The sequence below is a fragment of the Stomoxys calcitrans genome, chromosome 3, assembly GCF_963082655.1.
Source record: "Stomoxys calcitrans chromosome 3, idStoCalc2.1, whole genome shotgun sequence".
NCBI classification, from domain to species: domain Eukaryota; kingdom Metazoa; phylum Arthropoda; class Insecta; order Diptera; family Muscidae; genus Stomoxys; species Stomoxys calcitrans.
Window position 1 is genome coordinate 107,038,067 of NC_081554.1, and position 17,360 is coordinate 107,055,426.

Genomic DNA, 17,360 nt, shown 5'->3' on the forward strand with positions numbered 1-17,360 from the left:
TGCCATATGCAAGACCCTTTGGCCCTTCTGCTTAGCTCGTTTGGATTTTTATCCCTTAGAAGTATTATAACATCGTCTGCTTATCAGACAGGTTCAAATCCCTCCTCAGTCAGCATCCGTAATAGGTCATTTATGGTGGTCACCCGTAGGAGTGGCGATAAAATGCCCCCTGTGGCGTGGCCTGTGCCACTTTCTCCCTTATGTGTATGCCATGGGACACACAATTTATCCACCTGTTCCTGGTCTAAGGATTCGATCAGAGTGTCGGTCCGCACATTGTTAAAAATTTAAATTAAGTTTTGTGAATATGACCGCTAATCTTTAATCTTTACGAATAATATGCAATGATGCATTTTTAAAGTTTGTTTTTATTTCGGGAAAATATGTATGAGGTCACTTATGTAGCTTAAATAGCAATTCATTTAAATGTCAATTGGCCTTCTCCCTTTTTGCAGCCTTTTGGAGCTGTGAACGACCCAGGTCCATTACAATTTTACAAAAGACTCGTCCATAAGAAAAACAAAAAGCTTTGAATCTGTACTTTTACATAACATTTATTTAGTCCTCCCAAAAACTACTGCAATTAATAAACATAAAGTCTTAGCCTAAAGGACAGGAATGAGTGCATAAATGAAAATGACCTCTAAATACGCATATATAATATAAAGCATCGGAAAAGATGCGTTAAATATGAAAAAATATTATGTTGCGTATTGTACAGTACCACTTCATTTCTTTCTTGAAGTAAGTAAGTTAACCGCAGTTATAGCATCAGGAAACATTGAGTGATAATTAAGCAATGGAATATAGGTGGCACCAATAACACGCCCTGCAAACCAACGTCCATGCAAAGAATTTACTGCTAAAACAGCAGTTGTAATACTAGGACATTTTACATATACGTTACCCGCGGCAGTCATCTTATCTACAAAAATATGTAATACGCCGCCATGTTTGGTGCATTCATCTATAACATCATCCATTATATCTAAATCCCAATCGTGATTGGTTTCTGTGCGTGGATCAAACATATTCGACAGTAAAAAACATTGTGTTGCTATTGGGGGAGTTTGTGCTTGAGTGTTTATGGGTACAGGTTGTGGAGCAGTAGCAAGTAATGCATTAGCTGCCGCTTGAGGAACGGCAAGGCCTGCACCCTCAGCTAGCTTAAACATCAGTTGGAGGCGACCAGTTGCGCCTAAGTCAATCCCACTACGATCCATTTCATCCGTGTCAAGCGAAGACGTGTTTATGTTCAACCTTTCCGTTACATTTCCAACCTTCATTGGACGTCCTGCAAGTTCAAATCCGTTCAATTGTTCTAAAGCCTTTTTGGCATCTTCCGCATTATGATACTGAAAAGAAAAATATGTGTTCCGTTTAATATTATACTGTGCAAAGGTAAGTCGGTTTAATTAAAGCATAATTTTTCATAAACTTTTTTCATTTCATGTTTATTAAGGTTTTCAAGAAGCCAACAAGGCCCATTATTATTATATTATACAAAATTTTGTAACGGCAAATCAAATTACAATCATTTTAATTTACCATTTATAACGTACCCAACAGACAAAGGGGATGGTATCAACTCGGGCAAAGCCCTGTACAATCGAGTAGATAAAGGAAATGGAGAATGTTGGGAAGTACAGCTTTGAGATATTCAGCAGTTTTATCTACCTCGGCACTGTTGTGAATGAAACAAATGACACCAATTAAATGAGGCAAGCTGTTCAGGAACAAAGCCACCTCTCGACAGACGAAACCGTCTGTGTACAAGACACTGCTACAACAACAACAGAAGCATGGGTACTTGCGAAATCAGATGAGGTTGTAAAATATATGGACCAGTCTGTGTTGATGAAGAATATTGCCGTCTATCAGCGGTATAGTTTAACGTATCAAAATACAACGTATGTTTTGGCTAGGTCATGTTGGCAGAATGGATGAAGATGCTCCAGCTACTAAGAAGTCTTTTGCTGGCGACCATATTGGAATACGGAAAAGGGGACGAGAAAAACTCCGATGGAAGGACCAAGTGGATAAAGACACTTCCAAACTGGATGTCAGAGATTGGAGACGGGGCACAGAAGATCGAGACACTTGCAAATCTATTCTAACTTCGGCTAGTGGAACAAACGTTCTGTTTTTGTCTTATGACATGACACTTTTTCTATCAAAATTGTAAATTTACATACGATTCATAATTTTTGCTATCACACTTACGTATGTTCTTTTCGTATAACCTAACCTTAATTCCTCCAATTTAAGTTTGTTCATTGTTTCTCGTCCTAAGCTTTTCTCTCTCATGGACGCTTTTTGCTAAAAATTCATTATTTTCATTATGATGGAAAAGGAACTGATGTTGCCCATAAATGACCTCAGCGTCTGACGTTTCACTCACTGTCGAAATCGGACGAAAAACGCTCCTTTTATGAACTCAATACTCTATTTCGGAGGATCGGTCTTGTTAGGGGGTAACCCTACAAACATAATGCTTGCAACGTGCAACAGCGACGACATGAGACGATGGTAGAAAGAGACGCTCATACTTTGCAACCGCCTCGCACAAGCGTCACTTAATTTTTTGCATTCCTTTGTCTAGCTTCGTAGAGTTAAGTAGTATTTGTGCAACAGTCAACTTAAGCGATAATAAATCATTTCATTTAATTAGTTATTAGAACTAAAGTGTTTTATTCAACATAAAAGCACAACAACAGTGGCGACGAGGATAGTCGAGAACATACATCAAGGAATTCCACCCCACTAACACCAATAGTGGTGACGAGTATAATCAAAAAAAAAAAAAAAAAAAAAAATACATCAAGGAATTCCACGCTACTATCAACAATAGTAGAGACAAAGATTTTCGAAAACGGATTATCAGAGTTTTTACGCCACAACGCAATAGTGGTAACAAAAAATTGTCGGAAGAAATTACACCACTACAACAATAGTGGCATCAGTGCAAATTCAGCTACACACTACAACAACATTGTGGTGTCGGGGAAGCATCGGTAAATTTCAGGAATTTCATCACACCCCAACATCATCACATTCCAATAAGAATTTCACAACATGACCGACGAGAAAATTGTTAATCTGTTGGCAGAACAGCAAAAGGCTATGAATTTGCAAACGCAATTGCTTCAACAACTTGCAGAATTTGTCAAAGGAAATGAAGCATCCACATCAAAGACGAATTCACAAACAAATTCACAAGCAAATTCATGCACGTCGAAAGCTGCACTCATGGAATCATTGGCACACTCAATGACTGACTTTGTGTATGGTCTGATTTTCCAAGCGTGGTACAACCGTTTCGTACATGTGTTCGAAAAGGAAGCGAGTTCTCTAGAGGAACATGACAAAGTGACTCTTCTCTGGAGAAAGATGTCGAACCAAGTGCACGAACGATTCACCAACTACGTTTTGCCAAAGAAACCTACAGAAATGTCGCTTAGTGATACAGTTGACAGACTCAACAAGCTTTTCGGAAAAACGGAAACTCAAGTCGCACAACGCTACAGGTGCTTACAACTTGCAAAGGTAGACAACGAGGACTTCAAAGAGTATGCAAGTCGCGTCAACTTGCAGTGCGAATTGTTTAAGATGAATGAATTGCAAATCAATCAATTCAAGTGTCTCATCTTTGTGCTAGGACTCAAGTCTAGCAGAGACAATGACATTCGCATACGTCTTCTCAAAATGCTCGATGAGGAAAACGACAGCATGAACTTGGACAAACTGGTAGACGCAACACAAAGGATCCTTGATCTAAAAGCTGACAACACGCTGATAGAGCACCAACCAAAGGTAATATGTGCTGTTAAGAAACCGAAAGCCGATCCAAATCATGCAGACCGAAAACCAAAAACACCTTGCTGGTTTTGCGGAGATTTACACTACGTAAAATACTGCCCTTACCGAGATCACAAGTGCACCAGATATCATCAGAGAGGCCATAAGGAGTACTATTGCAAAAGTCTAAACACATCACACAACAACAACAAACATTCGAAGAATGCCAAAAAGACGAAAAACAGTTTTCGCACAAAAGCCGTGTTCACAACCAAGCAGCTTAGTTTTCAAAAACTCCGTAAGTACGTAAATGCCAATTTCAACAACAAGCCTGTGAAGCTACAAGTGGATACAGCATCAGACATTTCCATCATATCGAAATCAACTTGGGAACAAATCGGTGAACCAGAAGCTCATACCACCACAGACAGCGCGAGTGACGCTAACACTAACAGCATCAAACTTCTCGCAAAGTTCAACGTAGACGTCACTATCAACAACACCACCAAGTCTTTACAATGCTACATCACAGACGTTGATCAACTCAACATCATGGGTATCGACTGGATACAAGCATTTGGACTTTGGGACAAACCAATATCGATGTGGTGTCGTCAAATATCTTTTGATGACGAAGTCGCAGTATTGAAATCAAACTATCCAGTCGTGTTTGACAACTCAACGCTTGGTCTCTGCACCAAGACAAAAGTCAAAATTCAATTACTGCCCAACGCAAGGGAAATTTTCGTTTCAAAACGTCCAGTACCGTATGCGGCAAGAATTGAAATCGAGAATGAACTGGACAGGCTACAAAAGGCAAACATAATCACACCTGTGGACTCTTCAAGGTATGCAGCTCCAATAGTAGTGAGCAAACGGAACGGAAAGATTCGAATTTGCGCAGATTACTCAACTGGTCTAAATTCGATCGTCGAGCCAAATCAATATCCGTTACCTACCCCGGAGGAAATACTTTCGGATTGCCACAACGCTTCTATTTTCAGTCATCTTGATCTATCAGACGCCTATCTTCAAGTGGAGGTCGAAGACGATAGTAAGGAGCTTCTTACTATTAACACCCACAAGGGTCTGTATAGATTCAATCGTTTGACCCCAGGCATCAAATCAGCACCAGGGGCATTCCAGCGAATAATGGATCAACTTTGCAGTGGCATTGAAGGCGCAAAAGCATACATTGACGATATCATGCTAGCCAGAAAGTCAATTTCTGATCACATTACTATCACTATATCACCGAAGTTCGAAGTCTATTAGGTTCCATCAACCATTACGGTAAATTTGTCAACAACATGAGGAATTTACGCAAACCTCTTGATGACCTACTGAAGAAAGACCAGAAGTTTCAATGGACTCCAGAATGTCAAAATTCATTGGACGAGTTCAAGAAGATTCTTTCATCGCCTCTTCTTTTAACTCATTACAACCCTGACTTACCAATACATGTTGCAGCCGACGCTTCTTCGCATGGTATTGGTGCAGTGATATACCACACATTCCCGACCGGTGACATGAAGGCAATTCATCACATTTCAAGATCTCTCACACCGGCAGAGAGGAACTACAGCCAAATAGAAAAGGAAGGTTTAGCTCTAATCTTCGCGGTACAACGGTTCCATAAGATGTTATTTGGGCGCAAGTTTTTCTTGCACACAGATCATAAGCCCCTACTAACGATCTTCGGCTCAAAAAAGGGAATCCCGGTGTATACCGCAAACCGACTTCAACGTTGGGCTTTGATTCTTTTGGCATACGACTTTGACATCTCATACACCAACACTAAAGACTTTGGTCATGCAGACGTTCTTTCCAGACTCATCAGTGACCATGAGAAACCATCCGATGACTACATCGTGGCCTCCGTGTCATTCGAGAAAGATGTACGACATGAACTAACTGAGAGTATGGCAGCAATTCCAGTTTCGTTCGAGATTATAGCCAGCGCTACAGCCAAAGACGATGTTATACAACATGTCATCAAATATCTCAAAACTGGTTGGCCAGAAAGCAGTAAGAACATTGACCCTGCCGTCATTCCTTTCTTCAACCGCAAGGAATCGCTCGCGATGGTAGATGGCTGTCTAATGTTCAACACAAGGATCGTGGTTCCAGGCATATTTCACCAGAAAGTTCTCAAACAACTTCACAGAGGACACTTGTCTTCCGAAACGAGCAAATCGATAGCACGAAGTTACGTGCATTGGCCAAACATTGACAAACATATTGAGGAATATGTTCGAAAATGTCTAAACTGTCAAAAAGCAGCAAAAAGTCCTGTAAAGACCAATCTTTGCTCTTGGCCAATTACGTCTCGCCCTCTTGAGAGGATACACATCGATTACGCCGGTCCTGTCAAGAACAAATATTTCCTGGTAATCATCGACTCATATTCGAAATATCCAGCGATATATGAAACATCAACAATTACGTCATTCGCAACCATAAGGATACTTACCGAATATTGTGCTTTGTTCGGTAATCCAGAACAAATTGTTTCAGACAATGGCACCCAGTTTTGCTCTGAACAGTTTCAAACATGGTGCAAAGAAAGAGCGATCGTACATACAAGAACAGTGAGATTTCACCCCAGCTCTAATGGACAAGCAGAACGTTTCGTCGACACGCTTAAACGCGCATTAAAAAAGTTCGAAGGGGAAGAAACTACCAAAGCGCTTCAAACGTTCTTAGAAGTATATCGTTCAACGCCAAATCCTAACACACCTGATTCGAAGACTCCAGCCGAGACCTTCATTGGCAGAAAAATGAGAACAGTCTTTGATGCTATCTTGAAACCAACTCCAAGCCAACCGAAATTCAATGAACAAATGGAGAAGGAATACAACAGGAAGCACGGTACACGTCCTAGATCTTTCAACCACGGAGATCTAGTCTACGCCAAAAACTTCAAAGGCAACAAAAGTTCTTGGGTTCCTGGAGAAGTCATCGAAAGAATTGGTAAGGTAGTCTACAATACATTAATCGAAGTAGGAAACAGAAAAATACTCGTTAGAGCACATGCCAATCAACTGCGTTCAAGAGATGCAGGCACATCCAACAACGAAACCTCTTCGTCAGTATTACCACTGGACCTTCTACTGGAAGAATTCAACATATCACCTATACAGCCGAATGAAGATTTTGCTACACCACCATCTTCACCAAATTGGGCACCGCAACGTATAGTTACCAGAAGACAACCTGTGGATCCAATATCACGCTCCCCGCTTCAGATTTCAGAAGGGAGATGTTAGGGGGTAACCCTACAAACATAATGCTTGCAACGTGCAACAGCGACGACATGAGACGATGGTAGAAAGAGACGCTCATACTTTGCAACCGCCTCGCACAAGCGTCACTTAATTTTTTGCATTCCTTTGTCTAGCTTCGTAGAGTTAAGTAGTATTTGTGCAACAGTCAACTTAAGCGATAATAAATCATTTCATTTAATTAGTTATTAGAACTAAAGTGTTTTATTCAACATAAAAGCACAACAGGTCTATATGGCAGATATATCCAAATATGGTCCGACCTGAACCACATTCGACAAAGGAGTGTAGAGGTCTACAAAAACTCACAGTTTCCAATTTCATCGATATCGGATGAAGAATGCTCCTTTTAAGGAGATCCTCAATGATTTTTTTCTGGAGATCGGACTATATGGAAGCTATAGATGTGGGGCTCAACCAAAACCCACTGTTCCAAATTTCGTCGAAATCGGATAAAAAATGCTCCTTTTATGGGCTCAATCATCTACACATGAATGATATGTTAGGTGCGAGTGCAACCCAAACACAAAGAGTAAGAGTAAACTCAAATTCATAACCACATTCCAAGAGTAACCAAAACAAAAAATTAGGAGTACCGACGGGAGCAAAGGACGATGCTGTTTGTTCTAAAAATAGACCAATTGTTTACTTTTAGCCGCGCACATTATAAAGAAGTAGGTGGTGCCTGAGTTGGTAGCGCATCTAACTAGCAAACTAGAGGACCCATGTTCAAACCCCACTGGCGGCAAAAAATAAAGGTAGTAATTCATATGGAAAAATGGTAAAAGAAGGGTTTAATAAAAAACAACAAAATTTAGATGTATAATTAAAAAAAAAACTGCAACAATCCAATTAGATATTATTATTTACAATTGGATCTTTTCATATCTGTGACAAATTCGAGATCCAAATGTGTCTAATGATATCAGATTGAATCCAATTAGATCTAATTTGATACAATTAGATGTAATTATATGTAACCATTTTTCGGATGATGCTAGATTGATCTTATGCCAGATATAATTGGATCTGACCATATCAATTTTGTTTACTCGGTTGGTATTGATTTATAAAAATATGTTTAACAAAGTGATTAATTGCTTTATTGACATTGAATTACGACAAGAAATTGATTAAAACCCTAATGTTTAAAAAAAATTTTAACTGCACGAATTAAAAATGTTATAATTTAATAACATATGGGTTGCCCAAAAAGTAATTGCGGATTTTTTAAAAGAAAGTAAATGCATTTTTAATAAAACTTAGAATGAACTTTAATCAAATATACTTTTTTATACTTTTTTTCTAAAGCAAGCTAAAAGTAACAGCTGATAACTGACAGAAGAAAGAATGCAATTACAGAGTCACAAGCTGTAAAAAAATTTGTCAACGCCGACTATATGAAAAATCCGCAATTACTTTTTGGGCAACCCAATAAATGACAAGTATGTATATGATTTTATGGAAAGCAATTGAATTATGCAGCTTGTCATAAAAGTACATTGCAAAATCGTTTACGAGTAATTCAAATTTGTTTATAGCGCCGATTTCGGCACAATTTTTAATTGAATATACAAATTTCTTAACTTAATCAAGATTTTAGGGTTTTCTGTGCCTGTGCATAGACCAACATTTGACCGATTCAACATGGTATTGACTCACAAAAAAGTTTTCAAAACATTTTTAAATTGCTTTAATTGTTTTTGACATAGAAATTAGATTAGTGATTGGGAAAGAAGGCATCTGTAAGTGTACAAATTAATTTTTTATAAAATGGCATAAATTGTGTATTGATCACGATTATATTGTGCTCACTTTCACTTATATGTAATGCGAAAAATGAGTCAAATATATATATTGATAATCTATCTTTTACAGACACAAAGTGACGCGGGTAGACAAAGAAAAAACTATCAAAGAAATTAGAAAGTGTGTTTTTTATCTCTCCATAAAATATAATTTATATAAATGTAATTTTGAAGTAAAACATATCTCTAGTGGAAAATGTTATGTTTATTCCAAACGCAACAAATGGGAGAATATAGAATTGCTGTGTTTTATTTTAGCACTATATAGTGTAGTGCAGGGAAACTTGTATGGAAAGGACATCTATCCTGAATAACGAAGCCCTTCTCGGCTTGTTTATCTAGTACTTAAATAAAGCACAGCTAATGTAAATGTAATATTAGTAATATCGAGTCCTTCTTCCCGCGAAAATGATGAAAGCGACAAACGCAAATTTTACAGAAAACTGCTTTTATAGCAGTTTGCCATCAGAATTACATAGACGTTTTCGTCCATTGCGATACCACAGGAACAGAAGCAGGAAGATGCCTTCTAGTTCCTACCCAATGAATTGCGAATGATCACATCCGCTAAATCAGACAGGTTCTCAAAGAAATGAGAACCTAAAGTGGAACTCCTTCTGACTGCTAGTGCGTGACACACACACTGAAGGTGTTCTATAGTCTCTTCTTCGATGTCCTCACAGACTCTGCAAAAGTCGTTACTGGCAACCTTCAGTCTGTCAGCATGTTTTCCGATTAGACAGTGACCTGTCATGACGGAGACAATGAGTGAGACGTTTGTTCTAGCCAGTGACAGCAAAGCGGTAGACCTCTAGTCTAGAATAGGCCATATAGTTTTGGAATGCTCACAGCTCCCTCTTTGTGACCATTCGTTGTCCTGCGGGCCTGGTCCTGAAAACTTAACTTAGGAATGTGTAGGGTAGTTTTTTGTCTCGCAAGCTCGTCCGCTTTACAATCTTAGCCATTCCACCACTTCCTAAATTGCAAGGATCTTTGCTTGATACACACACAGGGGTCGGGTAACCTTTTCGATATGACCAGTTCTAAATCTTTAGAGTACCCCCCAAAGCCCATCTGGTCATCTAGTTTGGAACCATTGGTATAGAAGACTTCTATTACAAGGAATAAAGTAGTTCCAATAGGTTTTTTATCAAATTTATCTAAAAAGCAGAAGCATTGCTAAACAGTTGCAAATAATTAGGGATCGAGTTCCAGAGACGTGATGTGTTGAAAAAAATTTGACGTTCGGAAGTTTTTTTTTTTTTTAATCTTCGTAGAATGAGTTGTTTTCCTCTGCTGGATCCAGATCCAGGTGCTCTGCGTATTAAGCATTTGAAACTGAACATTAAAAATTTGGTACGCGAACTCAGATATTCTGTCTCTCTTTGTTTTGTTAAAGACGTAGCGTGCGATGTTGTTAAATGCAACAACAAGTATCATGGAGTCAATGTAGTAACAATATGCAAAGACTTCACTACCGTTAAGAAGTGTTGGGATTATATGTCTTAGCAAGCATCATCCGAATATTTAGAGTACATGTTTTTTCCATAAATTTCTTAGCATAACATGTACTTTGCCGGAAGCACGATTAATATGGTTTGTCCACGTGAGCTTTGAACTGAATGTTAGGCCCAAATTGCAGGATGATTCTACTTGTTCTACTGCATTGTCCGAAATTGTTAATTCGATGTTGGCTTGAAGAGATTGTGATTTTCCAATAATTATAAATTTAGATTTTGATGGTTTGAGATCCTAAATGTCAGTTTAATCATCATATAACATTAAAGTACAGATCGCATTTTTGATCCGATTTTCTTGAAATTTTGCAAAGATGACTTTTGAGACCTAGAGACAGAACAAACTTAAATTGGTTGAAATCGGTTCAGATTTAAAAATAGTTCCCATATATATGTTCGTCCGACTTGGACTAATATTGCAATAATTTGGCAATTTATTAACTGATCTTCACGAAATTCGGCACGCAACATTTTCTGATGACTCTTGAGATTACTGGTAATTTGTTTAAGAAAACTGTTTAGATTAAGATATAGCTCTCATATATACATATAGCATCGTCAAATTTGGCACAATGCCTTGTTCTATGACTCCTTCTATGTGTATAGAATTTGGTCGACATAGGTTCAGATTTGCACATTGCCCCCCTATATATGTTTGTCCGATTTTAGCTAATATTGCAACAATGTGGCACAACGATCTTCACAAAACTTGGCTTGTAGGATTCTTTTATGGCAATTGACAATTTTACAACTAATAGAAATCGGTTCACATTTAAATTCAGCACCAATGTATATGTAGACCCTCCGCTTGACACCGCTGTTTGTCCGCGACTGCCGTTGCAGCTACTCCGTATGGAGCATTCCACTATCTGCAACCTGTGTACGCGCCCGGTAGCTCACAGCTATGCTTCTCGTGACAGCAATTAACACCACACAGATCGGACCTCAATGCTCCAGCCTGTATTGTGCTCACAGCTTTCCCGTGCACAATATTTTCTTCTATCACTGCCACTACGTCTTGATAAAATCGGATTAGATTAGGATATAACTCCCAATATATGTATCGTCCGTTTTTTCACTTTTAAGATCGTACAATTTACGACCGATCTACACAAAATTTAGTGATGTTTTTATTTATCACCATATATCTGACATATTTCATCAAAATCTGTTCAAATTTATATATTGCTCCCATTATATATGCACCTTACTGAACACCAACGCTAAAGTCAATAAAAATTGGATTGCAGTAATGATATTGACTAATTTAAACTGAGTCATTGTCGTTGTTGTTGTTGTAGCAGTGTTTTGTACACTGAAGCAAGGGCTGCCACTTGCCGATGAAGGAATCCATCGAGTCATTCCGGTACGTACAACCGGCTGCCATGGCATTGATTGTTGTTGTAATACATTCACTCGGTATCTATTCACCGCATCTGTTACCGTGTCTGCATGAATGTTGTCTAGGCCCGCTTGATACGCCTGTAGATCTACCTTAAAGCTTGTGGGCGGTGAATACCTATCCACAAGATGATGATTGGGATAGTCTCTGCGATAACAGCCCAGAAGATAGCATTTAGTTATGTCTTCGCACGAGTAGGATGAATCTTTGTCTTCTGATAGAGGTGGTCCTCGTGAGAACGAAGGAAACTTCCCGTCGCAGTTCGAAGCGGCATTCTGACAGATCTGAATATAATTTCTCAGTAACTGAGGTCCTATCGTCCCCTCTACCGGGTTTCGAGAGTGACTTAACAGTAGACCACAGCTTGCCTAAATCGGTACCTAAGTTACATTGCTCCAAGTGTTCTAGGCTGTTCTTGACTACTCTGTTAATTTCCAGATTCAGCGTTAGGCACAAACCTCTGCGTGAAAGAACGTGCATACACCTAAGTTACATTGCTCCAAATGTTCTAGCCATAAATTCCGCTTATGTTCGTTGACTACTCTGTTAATTTCTAGATTCAGCGTAAGGCACAAACCTCTGCGTGAAAGAACGTGTATATACTCTTCCGGCAGTCTCACCGACATGCCAACGTTGTGTGCCGGAGTATAACCTCAATCCAGTCCCTGGGTCTATCTTGGAAGCATTTGTGAAGTCAGAGGTATCATTCTCTTCCCACTCCTCCCTCCAGGGTAAGCGAATTCGGAATTCCTTTCTAAAATTGGCCTCGGTACCAAATAGTCTGAGACCGTTCTCTGTCCATTGCATCCCGTTATCTATCACTGCAATCATTCTCATGCCAATCCTGTTGAAACGCAGCAGGGAATAGGAGAGAGAGAGTCCTCCTCCCGGAGCCGACCCCTTGTCACCCGCTTTCTGACCCACTATCTCCGAAGTCCGTGTTGATAACTCTGTCACGTAGCATACAACCCGTCGGACAGGAAGAAACATGGGTGGACCCCCTTGAGGTTCAGAGCAATGACTATCTCTCTCCACATTGCTAAATATCCCTTCAATATTCAGGAAGGCCGCTATCAGTTGTCCCACCACTTCGTGCAGGGCTGTCTCCTACTATCTGCCTTTGATGTATGCATGTTGTACCAATGAGATGTGCATGAAATTCTCCGTCGTCAGTTCTTCCCTCCGCTTCAGGTCTTTATTGTTAATAATTGTAATGTCAAATACTACATTTTGTAACATTAACGAGAGCATAGGGATTCGTTGAGTGGAGCGGACGTTATATTATTCACTCCACAAGAATTTTCCTGTAACTCGTAATAGGTCATTATTTTTGGATGAAAAATTTAAGTCACTCAAGGATAGCTGCGATAGAGGTATCCATTAGGCGGTTGATGATATGCATCTGTTTCCAGTAAAGCGGCAGATCTAGTGTCTTTCTCACCAGCTCTTGGATGGGTACGGAAGCTCATCATGACTAGATCTAAAGAATCTTGTGAGGACAAACTCCTGGTGAAATCAGAAGACGAAGTTAACACAACAGTGATGAATACTGACTATGGTCCGGTTTCTACAGATGAATCTTCTGAATGGTTCGGACTATGGTTCGGTGTCTACAATAAATCTCCACAATTGTAAAACCGCTTCGGCGGCACTAAAGGTTCTCCTGATGGCTGGGGGATTTGACGTGGTTCTTATCCAGGAACCATGGGTGTGTGGAGGAATGGTTCGTCGAATAAGAATTCCGGGAATTAAACTATTCAAAGGTACGGAGAATGGGAGACAGAGAACCTGTATTATTGCAAAGAGTAGTCCAAATGTTTTTCTTTTTCCATCGCTAAACACTGAAGATTTAGTAGTAGCCAGCCTTGAAATAAATAAGTTTCATTATTGGCTGGCTTCCCCATATATGGCACACGATTCAGAGATGCCGCATTCAACCCTTAAGTCGCTGGTTGAAGCTGCTTCTGTAGGAAAGAAGAGTCTCATTGTAGGAAGTGATGCTAATGCACATCACCAGCTATGGCAAAGTTTAGACGTCAACGAAAGGGGTGAGCTGCGTATCGAATATATTATAAGTTACAACCAAGCGATTCGTAGTAAAGGGGATAAACCGACTTTTATTACCAGGAACATTCAGGAGGTACTAGATATTATCTTTGTATCGGAAGATGTAAGTGGAAGAATATTCAACTGGGATGTGATGGACGGTCATAGCTTTTCTGATTATCGTTATATTAGTTTCAGCCTTGGAGAAAATACTGCAGAAGTGGTCGCTCGGCTAAACAGAAGATAGGCGGATTGGGATTTATTTCGGCACAAATTCTAGACCAGAAAAGGAAGTGGAAACTACGTAGGATATAGACATAGTGGTGAAGCGGATCACGAAGACCCTGAATGACTCGCTTGTGTCAGCATGATCTAGTGCCAAGCCAAGGGGCAAACAGCGACCGCCATGGTGGACCCTAGAGCTGGTTGGTCTAAGGAAGGACTGCAGAAAACTCTTCAACAGAGCAAAGCCATAAGAGCACCATACGATTGGGACATCTATAAAGCCGAGCTTAGATAATATAAGGACGAGCTTAGAAAGACTCAGAACAAATCCTGGGTAGAATTCTGCAGCTCCGTGGAGGATCATCTTAAGGCTAAGGAAGATTATGTCCTCGAGCCTATTACGATGGGGTATATTCAGAAGTCAGAGAATGTATGGACAATGTCTAGTAAGGAAGGACTAGAACTACTCGTTGATACACATTTCACGGGAAATTCTCCAACGGACAACGTGGCGCCAGAATAAGTTGTCACTGATATGCATTCGTCGGAGACCATTATGGAAATTGTGTCTGAGCCGAAAATCCTTTGAGCGATAAGAAGTTTCGACTCCTTTAAGTCGCCAGGCTCTGATGATGTATCATCGGTTGAATTACAAGCTGTATCTGATAGACTGGTTCCCTGGCTTAGGGAACCAGTCTATCAGAATGTCATATATGCTTGTATCAGAATGTCATATATATACCTGTGGGATGGTGGGACTCGAATATCATCTTCATTCCGAAAGCAAGTAAACCCTACCACACGAAGGCGAAAGCTTTTCGTCCGGTTAGTCTGTCATCCTTTATGCTGAAGACTCTTGAGAGGTTGATAGAAACATATCTTAGGGCAAAGATCCCTGGAGATCGCCTGTCGCGGCAGCAGCATGCATACAGTAAAGGCAAATTCACTGAAACAGCCCTTCACGACCTAGTCGGCTACATAGAGGGTTCTCTCGCTGTCAAGGAATATACAATGGTAGCATTTCTTGACATTGAAGGAGTCGGAGTTTCTAGACATCAACTCTACCGTAAGAAAGTTTATTAATAATTAACTAAAAGATGCATTCGGCAGGCTTTGGATCTGTGGATCTAAAAAAATAGGTCAGCAGAGGAACGCCTCAAGGAGGTGTACTGTCTCCTCTACTTTGGAATATAGCTATTAACAATATATTATTGTCACTGGAAGAAAAAGGCGTAAAAGTGGTCGCGTATGCTGATGACATGGCAATTGCGGTTATGGAAAATTTTCCCAGCGCTCTAAGATATATACTTCAGGAAGCTCTACATGCAACAGCAAAGTGGGCTACCAAAAGTGGTCTGCAAGACAGAAGTAGTTCTTTTCAGCAGGAGATGAAAGTTGCCTACAGTGGAACCTGTCTTCTTGGGTTGAGAGAATGTTCCATTTACAGAAAGCGCAAAATACCTGGGTGTTTTGCTGGACAGGAAATTGAACTTCAAATTCAATATTTTGGAAAGGGCTAGAAAGGCCACTCTTGCCCTATACACCTGCAGGAGAGCCATTGACAAAAGTTGGGGATTTTGACATACATTGGGTATATACTGCAGTTGTCAGACCTTTAATGCTATATGGCGTTGTGGTGCATTACAGCCCCACTGAGGACGACACCTTCTGATGCACTGAATTTAATGCTGCATCTTATGCCTCTGGATGGGCTTTGGGGTGTACTCTAAAGACCGACCACTGCTGTGTGAATCAAGCAGATATTCTTGCAATTAAGAAAGTGGTGGAATGGCTAAGATATAATGTCATTACGACGATTGGCAAAAATATCTTCTCAAACAGCCATTAAATCCCTGGAGAACGTACGAACACAAAAACCGCCCTTAACTGTCGCAGATCTCTCAAAATTCACATTTTATGGATGCCGGGCCACAGAGATATATCTGGGAATTGTAAAGTGGACAAGCTTGCGAGACTAGGAACTACCCTACACATTCCAGGGATACTGGAATCTGTGGGTATGCCTACAGCGACCTGTATGCTAAATTTTCAGGAGCAGACCCGAAGGATAACGAATGATAGATGGTCACAAAGAGGGGGCTGTGAGGATTCCAAAACTAAGTGGCTTAATCTAGACTTGAAGAGATCTACTGCTTTGCTGTCATTGGCTATAACAGACGGCTCAGTCATTGTGTCCGACAGGTCACTGTCTAATCGGACAGACTAAAGGTTGCCAGCAACGACTTTTGAAGAAGCTGTGAGGACATCGAAGAAGAAGAAACTATAGAACACCTTCTATATGTGTGTCCAGCACTAGCAGTCAGAAGGGGGTCCACTTAAGGTTCTCATTTCTTGAGAACCTGTCTGATTTAGCAGATGTGAACATTCGCAAGTTATTGGGCTTTTTAAAGCGATCTGGATGGTTCAACGGTAGGAACTAGAAGGCGTCTTCCTTCTTCTGTTCTGTTGTAATACCAATGGACGAAAACGTCTGAGTCTGACGGCAGACTGCCACTTGAACCTAACCTAACCTAACTTACCTACGAGAGCATAACCTAATCAGGCCTTAAGAATTTAAACGTTTTTTCTAGTCAATGACTTTTTTCGACGATCATTTAAGCCGGGTACGCTGTTTTTTAATTGTGAAAAACTCCGACAAAATTTCATAACTCAAGGTACGTTCAGATTTGTGAAATATTTTTTATCATTTTCCCCCAAAACATGTAAAATTCTACGTTCTTGATTATGTATCCACATTAGACACATTTTGTTTGTCCAAAAACAAATAGCGTAAACCATAAGATCAAAAAAGGCCCTACATTCGATTGCATGTAAAATTTGTGCATGTATTGCATGTCAATGTTGATGTGTTTTCCAATTTTTGATTTCGAATCCGCTTTGACTGAAGAATCTGATGTTCAAACAAGATACAGCAAAATTTTTGTAAATTTTGTAGGCAATCTGAATACGTTCATAAGTTAAAAATCGGTTTACAAATCTCTTCGCAAATCACAAAACACGAAGTCAGCCTAAAAGATTTGTAGACACCTCCAGAGCAAATTTTACCTAAGGTTAACAATTTGCAAATAAAATTAAGGGAAGAACGTAACAACCTTACATATATACATATACTATACATTTATGGAAAGGTATTACAGAGGACTATGGCAATGATCTGTGGCAAAGTGTGGAATAAAATCGGAAAAAATAAAATTAATTTTTTAAATGAGGTGAACTTCGAGGGATTATAAAATCCGAACATATAGAGATATCATTTTCA

The 17,360-nt window shown here is 39.7% G+C and overlaps 1 protein-coding gene across 3 annotated transcripts in view; it reads right to left on the minus strand.

Annotated features, from left to right (window-relative positions):
* Positions 1–528: 528 nt before the first annotated feature.
* The window catches only part of LOC106093677 (RNA-binding protein 39), a 111,633-nt gene continuing 94,801 nt past the window's right edge, over positions 529–17,360 (minus strand). For all 3 annotated transcript variants that reach the window (XM_013260792.2, XM_013260791.2, XM_013260794.2), the window contains one exon: positions 529–1,355. In XM_013260792.2, coding sequence (XP_013116246.1) covers positions 729–1,355 — 627 coding nt within the window. In that variant the 3' untranslated portion in view covers positions 529–728. The remainder of the gene's footprint in view (positions 1,356–17,360) is intronic.